This window comes from Onychomys torridus, chromosome 1, assembly GCF_903995425.1.
Source record: "Onychomys torridus chromosome 1, mOncTor1.1, whole genome shotgun sequence".
Classification (NCBI taxonomy): domain Eukaryota; kingdom Metazoa; phylum Chordata; class Mammalia; order Rodentia; family Cricetidae; genus Onychomys; species Onychomys torridus.
The window spans coordinates 17579719-17599796 of NC_050443.1; the positions used below are offsets into that span (position 1 = coordinate 17579719).

Below are 20078 nucleotides of genomic sequence, written 5' to 3' on the forward strand. Positions count from 1 at the left end.
CGGTTGGTTGAATGCTTACTAACATGCACAAGACACTGGTTTTGATCCCCAGCACCGCTCCTGGGAGATGAAGGCAGGACCACCAGAAGTTTAAGGTCATCTTTAGCTACATACTGATTTCAAGGCCAGCCTACACTACATGAGACAAGTGAAGTCACATGATGTGTGTGTGTTCTTACCCTGGAGAGAGGTGGCAGTGTCTGGGGAGATCAGGATGAATTTGGTGTGGTCTCTGGGTTCATCAGAGACATGGACATGAGGAAGTTTAGGTTAGGTCTGGCCTCTTACCCAGCAGTCCTAGGGAGCCAAAGGAGAGCTGGCTGGGGGCAGGGGGTTGCTCTGAGTGTGCTGGTGCCCCTCCAATGTTGTCACATGACTTCCAAAGAGCCACTGTTCATTCCAGACAGAGCACTGACAGGTCAAGGAACTTATTCCACCAGGCCAGCTTGGTAAGCCAGTGAATTTATTGGGGTCACTTACAGGACCCTGGGTGACTCAAAGACAGCCGCATCACCAAGAAATCTCACCCAAGCATGAGTAATTGGCTCACAAACCCTGCAGCCCCTGAGGTCATCCCTGTCGACTTCCCTGCGGCCTCTTATATGCTCTTGCATCCCAAAGACTACAGGCAATGGATGGGAGGCAGAATCTCACTGGGAGGGTTAGGTGTTCTCTGCTCCTTAGATTGCTAGCAGCCTAGACTCGGTTGCCCAACAACCAGGTGTCTTGTGCATATTGTGTTGCTGTAACTGTGAAGGTCTCAGTAGGTCACCACTACTAGGCACTGGGGGGCATCCTGGGAATGAGCTGGTCCCTCCTCCACTCAGCTGGAGAAAGGCAACCTCCGCCTGAAGCAGCTCAAGCGGCAGCTGGAGGAAGCAGAGGAGGAAGCTTCACGGGCGCAGGCTGGCCGGCGGCGGCTGCAACGGGAGCTGGAGGAAGTCACAGAGTCGGCGGAGTCTATGAACCGGGAGGTGACTACGCTGAGGAACAGGCTCCGGTAAGCCACCCAAAAGAGGAGAGTAAGACCTGGCCTGCATGGGGATAGGACCCTGGGGTGGGGAGGACGCCATGGCTTCCCTGTCTTCCCGAACCTGCGCTTTTCAGTCTCCTTGCTCAGGTGCCTTTGATCTCAGCTTCTTGTGCCCCTGTCTGCATTTGTGGTCTCATCTCTGTCTGCATCTTTGTCCCCCCCATCACTTATGGATTCTTTTCCCACAGGCGTGGCCCACTCACCTTTACCACTCGCACTGTGCGCCAAGTGTTCAGGCTGGAGGAGGGCGTGGCTTCTGACGAGGAGGAGGCTGAAGGGGCGGAGTCTGGGCCTGCACCACCCCAGGAACCTGAGGCTCCACCCCCTGCCACACCCCAGTGATCAAGTCTGCCCTAGATGTCCCAAGGACAGGGGCTGTCCCACTGTCCCTCCTGGCTTGCATTTTGAAATGATGCTGCCCTCTGGCACTATTTTGGCATTGATGAACCCTACTGGGACCCCAGGGCCCCCGCCCACTGGGGGCTCCAAATCAAGGCCCTAAACCAAGGAGCGCAGTGGCAGGGAGGCAAGAATGGTCACTCTGGTTAAGGAGACAGAATGAGCATGGATGGTAAGGATGTCCTGTCTGCTCCTATTTTCAGCACGCCTGTTCTCTGCAGGGTCCTCCATCACCTCCCAGTGTCCTGCCCTCTTTTATGGGGTGGGGGAAGGTCTGTGTGCTCACAGGGTCGTCGTGTTCAGGTCCCTCTTGCTCCAGGCACTGAAGAAATAAACTACACCTGACTGGATCCTTCACCATGGCTGTATTCCTAATTGGGGACCAGAGTGCGCGGGGCTTCCTCAGCTGCTATAATATGTGAGATCCTCCCTAGGGTCTGGGTATTTACTGTACAATACAAAGTAAAGGTGTTCCACTAGATGCCACTCAAACCACTGTCTCCTCAGCATCTTTGAGCAATTGCTGAGGGAGTAAGGTACATCTTTCTTGCCCTTTCAGAGTGTTAGTAACAGGCTGAGCTACTAGCCTCAGGGCACACAGTAAGAGGGAGCTGGGACCCAAACCCCAATCTGGCTTCAGGGTTGGTGATCCAGACACGAAGACAAAGTTTTCTTAAGCATCTTGCATACCCACGACACTCTCCCTGGGTTCTAGGACTCAAGTTCCTGTATGTTCTCTCATATATTCCACTTAAGAGGGCTGTTCATGTCTGTCATCAAGGAAAGCAAGGCCAGCACTTGCCCCCGTGCCCAAGGACGCCGAAAGATCGGTCCCATCGGGAATTCTTGGCAGGAGCTCTACCACCGAGCCACGTCCCAGCCTAGGCTGTGTTCCCCCTTGAGAGGGATGATAGGCCGGCATCACCCAGCCCAGCCCCCAACCCTGTGCGTCCCAAACCCAAATCAGAAAAGCCACTTTTAAATGAAAAGGAATCATTTATTGGGCTGGGGAGGGGCATGACACTGTTTCTTTGTTGGGGAGGGCTGACATGCGGCAGCTTCTGCATGGGTGGTTCATGCACCCTGGGTGGGCGTGGGGAGGCTTGGGGGAGGAGCCTGCCGACCCCTCCCTCCCTGCCTGCGGGTGGGCCAGGAAGACCCGCCGTTAGCACCAGTTGCAGACCTCCCCTCCCCCAGACTCAGGACCCGCCCCCATCCCTGAGAGCGCCCCTTGGCCAGCCCCTCCCGCGCCAGGCCAGGCCAGGCCCGTCTGCCCACTAGAAGTAGAGAAACTTATTGCTGTGAGTGTGTGGGGAAGGAGGGGAGCTGCTGAGCTCAGGAAGACCCCCTTGCCCCTGCCAATCATTCCTCCCCATCGCCCCGCCCCCAGCCCTAAGTCCGTGCGTCCCCCCACCAGCGCTGGAGGGGTGCGCGACGCATGCGTGTGTGCGTGTGTGTTTGTGTGGGGGGGTGGGGCGCGTCATGCAGCGCATGCGTGCAATTGCAGGCACCCTGGCGGCCGTGGGGAAAAGGGAGACCAGGACCTGGCCCTCCCTCCCCGAACCCCACACTATTTGGTAAATTGGGAGATATGAAGGGGGCAAAAATCACGTTTTGTAGACATTTATAATGATGGTAGCTTTTTTTTTTTTTAAGCTTAACTAAAAAGCTGAATACGTGTGGGAAACTGGAGAGCAGGGAGAGACAGTGGGAAGTGGTTGGTATCCTTCAAAAAGGACTCTTACCCCCTTTCCCCGCCCCATTTGTCTCTTTTGAGGGACGGGGGTGGGGTGGGGCGGGATAATAGGGGCTTTTTAAAGTTGAACCCTTTGGCAATATTAGGAGTCCTCACCCCATACCCTGATGTCTGGAGTCCCCTAGCCCTTTACCCTGCCCCTACCACACCCCACCCCACCCCTCAACCCCTGTCTCACCAGGGTTTAAAGTCCCAAGGGAAGGCTGGGGGCGGGGGGACTCAAAATGCCCCTTGCATAGGAATCGTTGCATCAAGAATTGGGCCCAAGGACACTCCCACCGACACTCTGGTGGCGGCGGGAGGGTAACCTGAGGCTGTGGGAACAAGGGAGAGATTGCTAATTCTGCTGACCACCCTGCTCCAAAGGGGAGTTCAGGATTCTGGGACCAGTGTGGTCTCTGGGCTTGGGGGAGGTAGCATACTGGAGCCAAGATGGGATTTGATTAAGTTTTCCACCGCGAACGTGGCACATGGTGGACAAGGAACGTTGGGAAGGGCAGGCTGAGGTCCTAGCCAAGGTGGGCATGTCCTCTTTTCCTACCACGTGGGCCACAGCTTCTACGATCACTTTGGGGCTGTTTTAGGGGAAGAGGGGTTGCCGGAGATTGAACCCCGGGACCTTAGCACATTAGGCAAGCTGTGCGCTTGGCTGTCCTTAACTTGCTTTCAAGGTCAACACCCAACTGCTGCGTGCCAGGGCGCACTAGCCAGGTATGCGCTTGTGCCTGGTGCATACATGTTTTAACTACTTGGTCGTTTGTGCACTCTGCAAACTACAGCACACGAAGAGGGAACAGGAGTCCCACACTCTGGGAAACTCGGTGTGTTTTGGCACCATCTCAGTGAAAGGGGCTCTGAGGAAGGGGGTGCCTAAACAGAGATGCTGGATTGGGTGGGAGCTCCCTGGAATCAGACAGGCCTAGCCCATTCAGGAAGGTCTTGCATCAGAGGCGCCTGGGACTGAGGAGTGTGATGTCAGGGGGTTGGAGCTGTCTGGGGGTGGGGGTGAGCTTGAATGTGTCTGGGCAATGTTTGGGCCACGAGGACTGTCAGGTCCTGGAGGCTGAAAGTGAGCTGGGATACAAGGGGAGGGTCTGGGATGGTGGAAAAACACTGCGGTGTAGGCCAGGTCAGTGGTGGATGGGTGGAGTGATGGAGGTGTGGAGTGTGGGGCGCCGGCGTGCGAGGGGAAGGGAGTGCAGGGTGCCAGGGTCAATCTCCGGAAGTCTAGGGTGCTAGTCTCATGTTCTGGGATAGAGTGGAGACAGGGTGGGGTGGAGGGTTCTGGGCCTGGAGGGCTAAGTCCATGCAGTGACTAGAGGGAGCAGCAGATCCCTGGAGGCGGGCGTGGGTGGAATGCACCAGCTGGAGTCCTCCAAGCCCGGGAGCAGCTGGCAGAACCCCCATCCCCCAGCTGAGCTCCTCGAGGCTGCGGCTGATTAACCTGCTTTCCTTTCCCTACATGTTCCTAGAGGGTTTTTTGTTTGGTTTTCCTGAATCGATTAGTGATGGGTGGGTCGCCCTTTTGGGGGGTGATCAGGAAACCCCTAAAATGCCAGCCCCGACCCCAGAAGCTCCCAGCGGCCTCCCCTCCAACTCTCTGCTCGCAGCTCCTGGCGGCTTATTGCTGAAGAGGGGTCCGGGAGGCATGCAAACTGAGGCGGGCGCTCCAAGGTGGAGTTGGCTTTAGTTATTTACAGGAGAATGGGAGGGGTGTTCTATGGCTCATGGAGACCTGAGGTTTGCTTTTTTTTTTTTCTTTTTTTTTTAGAGGAGAGAGGTGGGGGAGAACAGGCTCCGGCCCCGCCCCCTCTATCCTGGGGGCTCTAGTATGTGGGGAGTAAGAGGCCGGGGGTGTCTGCTGGCATCATCATCTCTTTTGCATATTATTAGTGACTTTTTTTTTTTTTTTAAAAAGAACCCTTTCCCTACCCCCCACTCCCAGCTCTTTTTGATCTTCCAATCACCCCCAGTCCCCCCACAGTGGGGAGGGAAGCACTAGAGGATGGAGGGCAGGGTCGGGGGAGCTCGGCGCGTGGCCCGGGGTGAGCCAGGGGGAGTGGCGAGGGGCGCGAGGCGGAGGGACACCCCGCTCAGGCCCACAATGCTGCTCAGGCTGCGGGACTTCTCGTAACCTGGGGAAGGAGCAGAGACAAGGGTGGGAGAGGGCGTGGGGATGGGAGCCGGGGTGAGGCACACAGAGACCCCAGCAGGGGAAAGAGGGATGGAAAGGAGAGAAACACCCATAGGCAGGATGGGCGGGCCGAGGAGATGGAGAGAGAGGTGAAGAAATCGCAGTCAGTGGGCATCCACAAGAGAGGTGAAGACACAGGGAAGGGGAGAGACAAGATTAGGAGGTGGGTGGTGCCCACTAAGCCTCCCCACCCAACCTGCCCACCCCTCTTCTCTCCCTCCCCACGGTCCCCTGGTCTGAGGCCCAAAGGCAGCAGTTGGCGAGGTGGGATGGTGGGCGGCAGGGCTGGGGTGGAGGCAGCAGCTGGTGGAGGGGGCTGCGCAGGGGGAGCTGCAGGGCCTGGTGCAGGAAGGGGAGGAGATTCCCTGGGACCTTGTGATAAGAGTTCACTGTGTAGCCCAGGCTGGCCTCAATTTCACTATGTTGCCCAGGCTGTCCTAGAACATACTATATAGCTTAGGTTGGCCTCAAATTATGTAGCCCAGGCTGGCCTCAGTCTCACTATGTAGCCCAAACTGGCCTCAAACTCACTATGTAGCCCAGGCTGACTTCAAATTCAGCAGGTAGGTAGCTTTGGACTAAGAGTCGTGAACCATTACACTCAGCATGGACACCTTTCAAGAGTCCGGGACATGGGATAAGGTGGAGAATTCCAAAATTGGATGGGGTCTGCTGGTGACAGGAAGCAGTAAGGTCACACAGCTCATTGGATCCCACGTCAGGACCCTGTGGGTGGGTGGGTTTTTTTCTTTTTTGTTTTCTCTGCAGCACTAGGAACTGGGATGGCTTTTCTAAGCATCCCCGGCTGGGAGGTGATGCTCTAACTTCAGGAGGTTCCTGGGGTGGGGGACAGAAGCCCAGTGTCTCGGGACACTCCCTCCCACCATTCCCATTTGCTAACCTGGGGGGAAGGGACAAGGGAAACCCGAGGGTCTCGCGAGGTCTCAGGCGGTGACAAGAGCTGGGGACAGAAATACAGAGAGTCAAGGATGGGGAATGGGAGGCAGATGGGGGCTCCCCAACACAGGCTCGCTGTTGGGGGGACGGAGAAACGCCTGGACGACTTCCTCCTCTCTGGTGTTTTCCGGGGCATGATGGAGCAGTGAAATGGGGCAGCCAGAAACATCAAATATGGCAGGAGCTTCCGGGGTGGCTAGGGCAGGGGAGGACCAAGGGCGGGAGGAATGGGCTGGGTACAGGAATCAGGAGGTCAGAGGGTGAATGGGGACAGGCCAATGAGGAGGTAAGATGTTGGGCAGAGAGGCAGGCAAGTAGGGAACACTGGGGCAGAGATTTCAGCCAGCCCCATCAGCTCTGGCCATCATTTGAGTTCGGTGAATGGATTTTGGTATTATATGCAAGAAAAGCAAGGGCCTCACCAACCCGACTGGGGTCCCCGGCCTTCCCCACACACTATGCTTAACCTCCATCCCACCAGGAACCCCTCAACCAAGGTTAAGGAATAGAGGTCTAGGTTCAAGCAGGGGGAGGGAGGGAGGGAGGGTGAGATGGGAGGAGGGGGAGGACTGATGAGATGGACATGGAAGGTGATGGGGAGGGTGTGGGAATGGTATGGAAGCAGAGGCACACAGACCCCCTGGGTCTCACGCCTGTCTGCTCCCACTTGGCACTCCCTGGAGGTTCCATACAGCCTTAGGCTGAGAGTAAGGAGTCTTCGTGTGTGTGCCTTTCTAAAGGAGGTGCTGTGTTGTTTCTAGAATGAGTAGGTAGTAGATAAACCCCTTCTGGCAACCTCTCGGCATGTGTAAGACAGGAGCTAGCCTCGCCCAGCACTGAGCTTTCAGCCGGATGCTCTGGCTCCCTCCTCTCCCAGGTCAGTCATGCTACCCTTTCTTTTTCTGCGGCATGGGAAGTAGAACTTGGATGTGCTAAGCACGCGTGCCACCGCTGAGCCACACCCCAGCCCTCGGGGGCTTCCAGGGGAGAGCTGTACAGGCAAAGCCCAGCCCCCCAGGCTTTTCGGCACCCAGGGCCTGTGCCTGTGGCCTTTGGTCTGCCGGATTGATCCTTTTTGCCCTCTCACGACACTCTGTTTCCTGAAGTTGGCTGTGGCGGTGCCTACTCACAGCCATAGCACTGTCCACAGAGAGAACAGAGCAAGTCTGGGAGAGGCTCGGCGAGAGCCTGCGCCTGCCAGAAGTCCTTTCCTCCTCACCGTGGGGCAGTGTAACAACTACCTCTGCTGTGTCCCAAAGTGTAGTAGCTAAAAGAACAAGACATTTGGGGTGGGGCAGGGTCTGGCTTTGTAGCCCTGGGCACCTTCAGTTTCCCGGTGGCCCCGCCCCCACACCCCAGTGCTGTGATTATAGATGTGAGCCACCGTGCTTGGCTTTCCTATCCCTCTTGACTGACCACTGACTCTTCACCCTTTCATCTCCGCAGACCTGGCCCCGGCTAGGTCCCCATCCTCTGGTCCCAAGATTATCACCTAGCTTCCTTCCAGCCTCATGAGCTGCTGCCTTCATCCATCTCCTGGCTGCCAGCATGGTTCGCTTTCCTGGTTCTCATGTCCCTGTCTCTCCTCTGATAGGCCATCAGAAACTAAGTCTGCTCAGGGTGAACCCAGCTCTTAGAATCAGGGAGAACTCGCCTGGCTCCCTCACATCCTGCACTTAAGAGTGTCCAGGCACACAATCCATGTTAGTGACTGGATAAAAAATACCCAGAGAGGGATGCAGACAGGTGAGGGTGGGGTCAGCAGTGGGGTGGGGGATGGGGGTGAGCAGGTCAGAGGTGGGAGTTGGGGCTGGGTTAGTTCTGGAGTGTTAGTGAGGACTAGGCAAGTCCTGGGGTGACAGTGGGGTCAGTGTCAGGAACTGGCTGCAGTTGTTCACCATGGGTGAGGGTCTCGGTCAGTGGGAGAGCATGTTCTCAGAAGAGGTTAGTCGGAGGTACAGAAGGAAGGGGAGTCAGGAGGGGCCGTGGTGGGGAACTACTTACCCTAGGGGGAAGGGGGCTCGTCCACTAGGGGGATATCCAGGCCGCTGCGTTGGCGTTGAGGTCGGCCAAGAAGCTTGGGGGGCCTGGCTTACGCCAGTATGGGGGGGGGCAGTGGGGGAGCACCAGTGGCTGAGGGTGAGGGAAGAGGCCGGAGAGTCAGGGTGGGTGGGGAAGATGGAGATGAAATAAACACAGGTGAGGAAACCTGGGGCTCAAGGTGAGGGAGAAGGGCAGGGGAGAAGGCAGTTTGGGGCTGAGGGGGAAACAGAGGGAAGTCCAGTACCTCCCCCATTCCCTCTCCTCCCTCCCCTGGGCTGGGGAGAGAGGAAGGGTCTCTGGGGAGCCCCCGGAGGGCACCTCACCTTTTCGGATGGAGCCATCAGGGGAAGGGGCATAGTCAGTGACAAGGAAACAGGCTCGGTCCCGGCTGTAGCGACCCCGGCTTCCAGGAGTGATAGGGCTCTTGTCTTCCGGAGACATGGCTGGCTGGTCGATAGCGGGGCAGTCCTCATGGGCCAGTGCAGCTGCTGCAGGGTCCCCATTGGGACGGGGGTCTACTGCAAGGTGAGGGGTCACAGACAGAGGACAGAGACTGAAGGGAGAAAGTGCCGGTGAAGGGCACTGGAGGGATGGAGATTCAAGAGTGACCCTGGGGGCATGGGGTACAGGGTCGCTGGTGAGATGGCTGGGGAGGGCAAATGAGATTGAGGGTGTGGACAGAGGCGAGTGCTACAAAGTGGCAGTTGGGCTTTGTGTGAGTATGTGACTGTCTGGACTTGGTATTGTGAGGGCAGCTGGGGCTGCTGTGGTTACTGCAGAATGGGCATGGTAGTGCCCACCCATCATCCCATCGCTCAGGAGGCTTAGACAGGGGGATTTTGAGTTTGAGGCCAGCCTGGGGTGCGTAGTGAGATTCCCCCCCAAGAAAGAACAAAAAACAAAACAAAAAGTGAGTGCTGGGCACTGCCAGCGTTAAGGTGCCAAGCACTGGCAGGGGACAGGGAGGGTGTCACGGGTTGTGAAGTGGTTGCTTAGGGGGCTGCAAAGGGCAGGGCTGAGAAGGGCTGGGAAGGTGAGGGAGGGTGAGGTGGGGGTCCCCTAGGTTCTGACTTGATCTATTTTTAATGGATGGGAAACTGGGTCAGTGGCTAAGGGAACAAGATGGGGGGCCGGGCAGACTAGCTCATTTTCTTGACCTACTTAAGGCCTGGGGGGGCTCACCTCCTTCCTCCAGGACACCCAAGTCACTGCCTGCAAGAAACAGAGTCCCCCAGGACACACGCAGCACGCAAAATCAGACACAACCACCAGCTTTTTTATCTCCTCCCTCCTCTTCTTGGCCTGACTTCTGATTTTACAAAATCTATAGCCCAGGCTGGCTCTGAACTCACCTCATCCTTCTGCCTTAGCTCCCCAACAGTTGGGATAGCAGGTGTGCTCCACTAGACCTGGCTGGCTCTTCTCATAGCAAGAACTCTCTGGAGCACTCTGGGGTCCCTAGTTTTCCAGGCCCTTTGCAGACCCTGCCTGGCAGCTCTGTACCCTGGCTGTTCTGCCACAGAACCCACTTTGGCCCTTGGTCTTTGCCTGTACGTGGGTCCTGATGCTGTCCTGTTGACTGCCCACTCCATTTGTCTCCCTCTCTCAAACGATGGTGACATGTGGCAGTGTTACTTTCTCCAGCTCGGTCTGCCACAGTCACACACTGTGGTGGCGCCCGGCCTGCCACTAGACTTCCTAGGAGTCATGGGAGACTCCCTGGGTTTTACAGAGCTCCTTTCTGAGACAGGGTCTCATATAACTCATACTGGCCTTGAAATCCTGATGTTCCTGCCTCTTCCTCCTAAGTACTGGGGTTACAAGAATGCATCACCATGCCTGGCTCATTCCCTTTTCTTTCTATCTCTCCCTCTCTCTCTTCCCTTTTCTTCTCAAGTAGAAATAGGAGTATCTCTTTCTTAGGAAACTGTCTCTAAGAATGGGAGTGGACTAGTGGCCCAGGAAGCCACTCAAAGATCTTTGCTTGTTTTCCTGAGGCAGGGTCTCTGTATGTACATAGCTCAGGATAGCCTCAAACATGTGTTGACCCTCCTTCCTCAGCCCCCCAGAGCTGGAATTATGAGGGAGTGCCATGGGCCCTGCTGTCTCTCTTCCCCTCCACCTTCTTTCCTTTCCCTTTCTCTCTTTCCATCTGAGACAGGGACATGTAGCTCAGGCTAGCCTGGAACTCCTGATCCTCCTACCTCTACCTCTAAAGTAGGAGAGGTACCAAGGGATGAGAGGCATGCCCCACCATACCTAAGTTTCTGAGTCTCCTTCTACATTCTCACCATGTTGTTTCTGCCCACGGCTTCTCAGAGCAGCCTGGCTACAGTTCCACCTGCAGAAAGTCTTGCACATGGAGGCCTGTCTTTATGGCTCCTCCTGCCTCTTCTCAAGCCCTCCAGCCATTTGTCCTTTGCCTGACCCTAAGAGACACCTTCCCCCAGGTCTCCCCACACCCCCAGTCCTGCCCTAGCCTTACCTGCTCTGTTGGTTTCAATCACCTCTTCTTGAGCAAGTGGGCAGGGCTCACCAGGGGCTGGCAGAGGAGGCAATCCCATGATGCCCAGTCCCCCAGCACCACCCCTGAGCAGCCCAGGGTGTGTGTGGGGTCCAGGTGGGTAGGCCCCAGCCACAGTCACCCCCATGGAAGGAGGGGTGATGGGTGGTGGTGGGCTGATGCCACCGCTGCCATGGTGGGGGTGTGGTGGGGGTGGAGGCGGGGGGTCAGGCTTGCAGTAGTTGGGTGAGCCAGGCTGTGGAGGCCTGGGGATGTGTTTGTTTTTCTTCTTTGGCAATTTCTGCTTGGCCATAGCCAGTGAATAGTACATGCCGAAGTTGTTGACAATAACGGGCACAGGCATGGCAATGGTCAGCACACCGGCCAGGGCACACAGCGCCCCAACCAGCATCCCAGACCACGTCTTGGGATACATGTCTCCATAGCCCAGGGTGGTCATGGTGACCACAGCCCACCAGAAGCCAATGGGGATGTTCTTGAAGTAGGTGTGGTTGGAGCCCAGGATGTCATCAGGGTCGGCACCAATTCGCTCAGCATAGTAGATCATGGTGGCAAAGATGAGGACCCCCAGAGCCAGGAAGATAATGAGCAACAAGAACTCGTTGGTGCTGGCCCGGAGTGTGTGGCCCAGCACACGCAGGCCTACAAAGTGACGGGTCAGCTTGAAGATACGCAGGATGCGAACAAAGCGGACAACGCGTAGGAAGCCCAGCACGTCCTTGGCAGCTTTGGAGCTAAGGCCTGAGAGGCCCACCTCCAAGTAGAAGGGCAAGATGGCCACACAGTCGATAATGTTCAGACTGCTCTTGAGAAACTCCACCTTATCCGGGCAGAAGGTGACTCGCATGAGAAACTCAAAGGTGAACCAGACCACACACACGCCTTCCACGTAGGTCAAGAAGGGTTCTGTCTCCACCTCCACATTGGTGATGTTCTCTGGGGGAGCCCCAGGGATTGGGGAGGCCTGCGTCACAGTCTTGTTGCTGATGTGGATGAAGCCCTCGTGTGTCTCCAGGCAGAAGGTGGTGATGGAGATGAGGATGAAAAATAGGGAGGCAAAGGCCACATACTGCAGGAGGGTGGGAGAGAGACTGGGGTGACCAACACATTCGTGTCACTGGAGTCTAAACCCTCTAATGGCCTCCATTCTCCACCCCAGGGCCCATGTCCCATGAGAATCTAAGTGTCCTCACTTAATGGTTCTGCCACTTCCAGCAACCCATTCTGAGAAAGGAACAGAGCTCAGGACAGGATTGCCACAGCTGACCCAGGGAAAGAGCACTTTCTGGGTTCCATATCAGAGCCCCCAGGAGAATCCAGATAGTCTGTTTGGGGATGGGCATGAGAGGGATGACCACACTACTCATGTCTCAGAGGTGTAGGACTCAACACGGAGTTGGGGAGGGGAGAGGGCAGGTGGGGACACAGGGCTTTACTTCTGTGGCACTCGGGATGCAACCCACAGCCTTATGCAAGCCAGATAAGCACTTGGTTCCTGAGATGCATCCCTAGCCCTCTAACTATAATTTTGAGACAGGGTCTCACTAATTTACCAGGCTGGCCTTGAATTTTCAGTCCTTTTGCCCCCTGAATAGCTGGGATGACAGACCTGCTTGCCACTAGGCCCATCTCAAAAGCCTGGGTTTGAATTTGTCGAACTGGAGCAAGGGTTAAGCTTTCTGGATCTGAATTTTGTTTTTTAATGGAATTGTTATGAAGATTTGGTGAGTGTACAGAGGGCTTGCTTCCAAAAACAGTGCTTGGCCGAGTGCCTGGAACACAGTGAGATCTGAGCTGTTACTAGGGTACAGTGGATCAGTTAGTTGGGGCAAGGATGAGGGGGTCAGAGATGGCTAGGCTCTAAGGCCCCCAGTGCTAGTGTCCCTGTGAAAACAGAGACCTGGGGTAGTTTGGGGATGGATGAAAGAGTGGATGTGGGGGAAGCTGAAGAGGAAGGCTTTGCTGAGAAGCCTTGTGGATGGGGACGGGTTATGGTTCTGAGAGGTGAATTCCGGGGCCTCGACTTTGGGCCAGAGGCTAATAACTGGGAGGTGAGTAGGCCCTGGGCCTTAGGGTAGGCTAGGAGTGTGGTCAGTAGTGTAGACCACCGATTTGATTTCTCTGCAGTGGAGAAGGGGCCAGAGGTCTCCGCAGAGCGCATGCCTGGGGCCTCCCCGCCCCCAACCAGCAGGCTGCGGTACTGCAGTGGGGGCGGGTCGGCCGGGCCCGGAGCAGGGCGAGCGGCGGCCAGTACCACGGACAGCTCCCCCGCCGCAGTGCGCAGCCGCAGTGGTCTGGTGGCCTTAACTCCTTCCAGGCTGAAGCGCCGCAAGCCGGCGCGCAGCCGCAGTACCTATGGCTTCCGCTTAGCAGTTAAAGGCCACCGGGCCTATAATTTGCCTAACCCCTTCCCTCCCAGGAGCCCAAGGAAGGGTGGGCACCCGCTACAGTGCACAGGTGCAGGGTCGAGGGTACCAAAGCTCTATAAAGAAAGGAACGCGGAGTCGGGAAGGTTGGACCCTGAGCTTGAAGGTGGTTTGTGTTCCCAACTTGCAAGAAGGTCCACCTGGAAGTTGGAAAGTACTCGGCACACAGCGGATATTCAAATAAACAAAGAAAGAAAGAAAGAATAAATAAATCGCTGCAATAAATAAATGAGTGACTTTCGTAGCCATTCTGGACCCCTAGCCTGACCATCACCATCACTTCCTCACAGTCTCAGCACCCTTCAATGGGGTCACAGGAAGGAAGGGCGCCCCAAGTCATTGAGTGGGGGAGGAGATGCTCGGAGGCCTAAAGGATCATCTGGGGCCATGTCCCTCCTGCCCCGCTTTCTTTCCCCATCCCCCCAACTCAACCCCAAATGTTGCCAATTCAGCGCTTCTCAGGACTAAAACTTTATGCGAAGCCTCTGGTCACCCCCCCCCCCCCCCCCCCAGCCCGAATGCGGCACTGCGGCTCTGCGTCCTTCCCGGCCCAGGACGCGGCGCGCGGGGGGGGGGGGGGGGGGGAGGAATTGGGGGGGAGTGGCTCTCTGTTCCCCACTTTTGCTAGTGTCCTCTCTTTCCCTGAATTTACCCACCTAGCTATGCCAACACACCCTCCTCCAGGGTCTCCCCACCCGGAGGAAGTTTAGGAAGAGGGAAAGCTCTGGCCAGAGCTATCAAGAGGGTATCCAAAAAGCCTGGGAAGTTAGCAAGGCTTACAAACTTTTCCGGGAGAGGTCTTTGAGGGTATCTAGGGGTTTCTAGGATTCTGGGTTTACATCGGGGGGGGGGGGGGATATAGGAATGGGCTTGAGAAAGAGGAGGCAAGGCTGAGAGCAGAGAACCCAGAGGGCTGAGCTATCCCAAGAGGGGGTGGGGATGGGAATTGAAAGCATTTGAGAAATATCTGGGCTGATGACTTGGTGGTGGGTAGCAGGAGACAGGTCTCTAGATTGGAGGGAACTCAAACTTGTGAAAGTCACTTAGAATGAGAAAGTAGCTCGGGAAGGAGAAATGGATATGGGAAGGAATCCCAGAGCAGAGAAGTGCACAGTTGGAGCGAAGGGATACGCTACCAACTGTGGGCAATTCAGGGGCGGGGGTGGGGAGACACATACTGAGAGTGCCTGAGAGGAGAGGTATACTATGGGGGCCCTTCTGGAGACACAAGAGGAGTGGGTCCTGATTGTGGGAAGTCTGAGTTCTATGTGGCAAGTCCTTTGCAGGGGGTTGGTGAAGAGGGTGAAGGAAGAATCTGGGAGAGGAGTTTACAAAGGGACACCCCACCTCCACCTCCGGACTCAGCATTGCAGCTAGGTCCTGGGGAAACTGTCCTGACCAGTAGTTTGGAGGTTCAATGAGGCCCTGTGGGTTCTGCAAGGGCGGGGATCTTCTAGAACTTTGAAAGCTAAGAGCAGAGGATCACAAACAGCCATGAGGTCCAAAGTTAGAGAGAAACAGATATCTGGAAGTTAGGCCTAGGAAGAATGAGGGGGATGCCCAATGAGGAGTTGGAGAGGGGACTTTAGAGAGTCGGGGAGGGGGGGGGCAACACGGGAGGCAGTGTTTTTAACCTTGGGATACCGAGGACCGAGAATAAATAAGTAAGTGGCTCTGGGGTGTTCAAGAAACGGGAAGTTGAGTTTTGGAGAGGCTAAGAACATTCTGAGGGCCTGAGACATTCTGAAGGTCTCAGAGGGTGTGTGGGAAAGGCGGGGGTGAACTGTCAGGGAACCCAAGAGATTTTCTGTTAGGGAGCCATTTCCCAAGATCTATGATGACCTGGAGCAGTGGGTTGGAGTTTGGAAGGTCCCAGAGACGCTGAAGGTTTGGGAGGGGTGTGTTTGCAGGGGCGCAGGGAACTCCGGCTGCAGGGAAAAGGGCTTCCAGAGGACTGGGGAGTCCGGGGTTGGGGAGTAGACTTGGGATGGAGTGTTCTGGGAGCAGATGGGTTGGGATAGTTAAGGGTGCTCGGAGAGCGCGCTCACCCTGGCGGCCCGCGACGAGTAGGGGTCCTCGAATAGCGCCCACACGCGGGGCTGCCAGCGCCGCCACCACGTGCCGCCCGCGCCGCCCGCGCCCCCAGCAGGTCCCCCGGCGCCTCCGCCCGCATCTTGGAAGCACAGACGCTTGAGCTCGCCGCCTGCTCCGTCCAGCCCTCCGCCTCCGGCGCCCGCCTCGTCGTCCAGGCCTGCATCGTGGGCACCTCCCGCGTTGGCGGAGTTGGCTGCGCCGGAGGAGTCGGGGGCCTCGAAGGAGTCAAGTGCCTCCTCTGCGTCGCGATGCTGGCGGTAGGTCATCCAGCAGCAGGCCTCCACGTCCGTCTCGTCGATGCCCCAGAAGCCTAGCTCCTCCTCAAAGAGCGGACCGCACACGTCGGCCGGGCAGTGCAGCTTGCCGGTGCGGTAGTAGTTGAGCACGTAGGCGAAGACGCCGGGGTGGCGGTCGAAGAAGAACTCGTCCGTACCCGGATCGTAGTCGAAGCGCGCGGCCGCCTCGGGCTCAGTCAGCCCGGCCAGCCGGGTCCCCGGCAGGGTGCGCAACGTGGAGCGGTACGTCTCATGGCGCACGCCGCCCACGTTGATCACGATCTTACCGCTGTCGCCGCCGCCGCCGCCGTGCCGCCCCATGGCCACCGCCGGCAGCCCGGGGCATGGCTCGGCGCGCTGGCCCCCGGGCCCGCAGGAAAGCGGGGTACCCGCCTGGGACGCGGCGGGGCCGGGTTGCGCGCACTGCTTCTGCAGCGGCGGCGGCGGAGACTCGGGCGGCTGCGGCGTTGGTGCCGGTTGCAGCTGCTGCTCCTCGGCCCCTAGGCGCCCGCGGGACGAGCAAACGCACACTGAGCTCAGCATTAGACGGGGAGGTGGGGCGGGGGGCGGGGCCGCAGGGGCGGGGCCCGGATGGAAAGGTAAATGTGATTTGGTGAGAGCAGACGATGAATGGATGAGGAGGGCGCGATTGGGTAAGTGGAGGGAGGACAAGAGCTGATTGGGCTGAGAGGCTGGGCGGGGCCACAGCTAGACGGACTCCGACCATGCCTAGCTAGAGGAGGTGGGGTTGCACAGAAGGCTCAGGGATTGGATCGTACCTAGAAGAGGGCGGGGCGTCAAGGGAAGCCTAAAAATGCCTAACTCAGCAGCCCAGCGAAAATGGAGACCCAGGAGCCAGGTATGAGAAAGAGACAGGAGCGGTGGAGACAGGGGGATCAGGAGTTCAAGGTCATGCTAACAGTGAGAAGGAGGCCAGCCTAGGTTACATGAGACTCTACTTCCCCCTCCCCCCCAAAAAAGAAAAAAGACCTGATAGGCTGTCTTTTAAAAAGGAGGAATCACAGGAGGAGAAGCTGACGAAAAGAAACCAAACTGGTCACTGGCCTAAAGTCCTGGCAGGCAGTACCTATACTGGAAAAACAGATGCACAGGGAAGGGTTTGGTTAGGTTAACAGTGATTGGAAGCCCAAGAAATCAATAATCTTATTGGGCCGGGACAATGAGAGGAAGGGTCTCACTTAGGGGCGGGGCGGGGGGAAGACGACCAGAACTGGAGGTAGAGATGGAACCTGATTAAATAAAAAAACCTGACAGGAGACGGAGAAGGGAAGACAGCAGGACAGTGGGAAGGGGTGGAAGGAGAGGCCTGGGAACTTCTGAATGGAAGCTGGGAGAGGGGTACGGCAAACTGTAGAGGTTTGCTATCCTGACTCTGTCTCAGCCTCATCCCGGTAGCTGGGATGACAGACATACACCGCCAGGTCCTGCTGGAGCTGCAAACTTGGACTTCATTAGGAAGGGGGTCCGATGGATGAAAGAGACACAGTTAGATGGGTGGGGTCTACAAGGGGTTGGAAACATCTCAATGGTCCAGAGGAAGATGAGACTAATTAGTGGACGGCAAAGTGGGGCGTTAAAGATGAGAATTTAGAGCTCCAGGAGCCGCTAGGGTCGTGGGATGGAGGACGGGAAATGAGACACCTGTTAGGGGAAAGACGCTCACCGCTTCTCTGGACACGGGGTGGGGGGTGGGGGTGTCAGGGCTGGAATGGAGAGATTCTGTGTCAGAGACCTAGGGGATGGTCCACGAGGCCTTCGGGAGGGCAAAGTTTCTAGCTGGTGGAGGAAAGGGAATGAGGCCTAAACCACAAAGACTGCGGACAAGAGGGCCAAGATGGGTAAAGGAGTGGGCGCCGGTACGCGGAGCGCCGGCGGGAGAGCCGGCTACAGCTTCTCAACCACTGGGGTGGTGGGCCAATGGAAGGGACGGGGTTGTGAAGGAAGAAGGGAGGAACCGGACGGGAGACCACACGCCTCTGGGTCGTAGGCCCCGCCTCCTGGGCGGCCCTAGGCGCGGGGACCGCAGAACGCTAGTGGCTGCGGCGGGGCTGCGGCGGGAGGAGGCGCCTGCAAGAGCGAAGAGGGCGGGCCAGGGGCTGCGGCGGTGGCTGGCTCGTCGCCTCCCTCTGCGGGCGCCGTGCGGGTTCGTATTCCCACCCCTAGCCCCGTTCCCGCCCTCGAGTCCTGTCACCTTTTCCCCGTTGTCTCTGAGCGTTCTCCCGCCTGTCCCCACCACTCCGGGGATCTGGTTCCTCTGCCTCTCTCTGTCTCCGTGTGTGAGTCTCACCCTTTCTCTTTGGGTCTTTGTCTCCCTCCTCTGGCCTCAGTCCCTCTTTCTCTAGCTCTTTGTCCCTCTCTCTAGGTCTCTGTCTTCTCCCCTTTGGGTCTATGCCTCTCTCTCTGGATCTCTGGATCTCTGGATCCATCTCACTTTCTGAGGCTGTACCGCCTCTCTCCCTGGGTCTTGGCTCCTCTCTGTCTCTAATTTTATCTTTGTCTTCTCTGGGTCTCTTTCCCTCTCTCCTGCTGGGTCTTGGTTCGTCTCTGTCTCTGGGTTCTCCACCCACCCCAGTCTAACTCCATCATGGCAGCAGGTGAATCTGCATCATTGTAGAGTTGCGGAAGTGGGGCCTGTCCTGCAGACCCAGGAGTGAGGCCTCACCCACCCCAAACCCTGGAGTCCCCCTCCTCTGGCGCCTTTGAGATTCTGATGGACTCCTAATTCTGGCATGTTACAAGAAAAGCAGTGACTTGCTGTGAGGGGGTGGCTCCCAGGTCAGTTGGGGACAGGGTGGCAGACTGGCCCAGGGTTTGGGTATGCATTAGAAGTATGGACTGGTAAAAGGACCCAAGTCACAATCCTCTGTCACACCTCACCTCCACTCTGACTTTCTGCTTTTTACAGAAGCCAGGCACAGAATCCAGTTACCAAATAAATCAACGTTTTGTTTTGTTTTGTTTTTCCCCAGAGGTCAGACATGGGGGTGAGGAGGAAACAGAGAGAAGACTATAGGGTTAAAGGTGGGGACAGAGAGCAGGCGACTGTTTGAAACTCAGAGAGCCCTGGGAAACTTGGGTATCTCTCAAGGCTTCCCTTGTGGAATATTTGTTTAACTAGGTAAGGATGTGTTATATTTGTTTATGCTGCATTTGTTAATTATGTAAAGATGTGTTGCTGTTTAACCTTGCCTGCTTAAGGCACCTGATCGGTCTAATAAAAAACTGAATAGTCAATAGCTAGGCAGGAGAGGGATAGGCAGGGCTGGTGGGCAGAGAGAGTAAGTAGGAATCTAGGCTTGGGGAAGAAGAGAGAAAAAGAGAGAAAGAGGGAGCCACCTGGGCCAGCCAGCTAGCTGCCAGACAGACAGACACAGAGGAAGCAGAATAGTAGGACATACAGAATGAAAGGTAAAAAGTCCTGAGGCAAAACGTAGATGAAGAGAAACAGGTCAAATTAAGTTATAAGAGTTAATGGGGCCCAGGCGGTGGTGGTGCACACCTGTAATCCCAGCACTTGGGAGGCAGAGGCAGGTGGATCTCTGTGAGTTCGAGGCCAGTCTGGTCTACAGAGCGAGTTCCAGGACAGACACCAAAAACTACACAGAGAAACCCTGTCTCAGAAAACCAAAAAAAGAAAAAGAAAGAGCTAGTGGGACAAGCCTAAGCTAAGGCCGAGCATTCATAACTAATGATGTCTCCGTGTCATGATTTGGGAGAGTCAGGAGAGTCACCACCACCCTTTGACCATAACTGGATGGGGCATCCAGAGGTGAACAGATTCAAATCTGAGTTGAGGAAATGCAGGAAGGATGTCTGCCTACTTCCTGAGATTTTTCTCAGTCCTGGTCCACCTCACCCATCCTCATCCCTTCCCTGGACACCCTCTGTCATCCCTGGCGTCCCCTCCTGCTGTCCCCTCCCCTATTCCCAAGGCCAAGTCACTAGAGGCCAGTTCCCCCTCCTGGACTTCTAAGATTACTTTTTGCTCCACCCCCTACCTCCCTTCCCATCAGTGAAAAATCCAAGAGTCTCAGTGAAGCTGAGACTGTGGAGACCCCCTGCCTATGCCTCCCTGCCCGCCCTCCTCCCCCTCCACAGCTGGACGGCTCCCCCACACACACAGCTGGGTGGTGGTGGCACCGCCTTCAATCCCAGCTCTAGGGAGGCAGAGGCAGGTGGATCAGGTGGATCTCTGTCAGTTTCAGGCCAGCCTGGGCTACAGATTGAGTTCCAGGTCAGCCAGGGCTATACAGTTATCCTGTCTTGAAAAAATAAAACCAACCAACCAACCAACAACAAACAGTCCAAAAGTACCTTGCCCCCTCTCCCAAGCTCTGAACCCCCCCCCAGGGGGGG

At 56.6% G+C, this 20078-nt stretch overlaps 2 protein-coding genes and 1 long non-coding RNA gene across 7 annotated transcripts in view; 2 read left to right on the forward strand and 1 right to left on the reverse strand.

The window, feature by feature from the left end:
• Positions 1–1789, forward strand: part of Myh14 (myosin heavy chain 14) — a 57008-nt gene extending 55219 nt beyond the window's left edge. Inside the window, exons 41-42 of the mRNA XM_036199225.1 lie at positions 828–1000; positions 1222–1789. Of these exons, the coding sequence (XP_036055118.1) occupies positions 828–1000; positions 1222–1375 (327 nt within the window). The 3' untranslated portion in view covers positions 1376–1789. The remainder of the gene's footprint in view (positions 1–827; positions 1001–1221) is intronic.
• Positions 1790–2408: 619 nt separating this feature from the next.
• On the reverse strand, positions 2409–16259 carry Kcnc3 (potassium voltage-gated channel subfamily C member 3). 5 transcript variants are annotated; one of them, XM_036176974.1, is made up of 6 exons: positions 15381–16259; positions 10868–11975; positions 9565–9594; positions 8706–8900; positions 6284–6343; positions 5263–5323 (listed from the first exon to the last, which is right to left on the reverse strand). In XM_036176974.1, exons 1-5 carry the CDS (start codon positions 16242–16244, stop codon positions 6327–6329), a joined length of 2214 nt encoding a protein of 737 aa, XP_036032867.1. In that variant the 5' UTR covers positions 16245–16259; the 3' UTR covers positions 5263–5323; positions 6284–6326. The 5 variants fall into 5 exon arrangements, with proteins under 5 accessions (XP_036032864.1, XP_036032862.1, XP_036032866.1 ...); XM_036176971.1 differs by lacking the exon at positions 6284–6343 and having other exon boundaries at positions 2409–5323; positions 8706–8897; XM_036176969.1 differs by lacking the exon at positions 6284–6343 and having other exon boundaries at positions 2409–5323.
• A 244-nt stretch (positions 16260–16503) lies between these two features.
• Positions 16504–20078, forward strand: part of LOC118576756 — a 39500-nt gene continuing 35925 nt past the window's right edge. The window contains exon 1 of the long non-coding RNA XR_004943985.1: positions 16504–16560. This is a non-coding gene — a long non-coding RNA (uncharacterized LOC118576756). The remainder of the gene's footprint in view (positions 16561–20078) is intronic.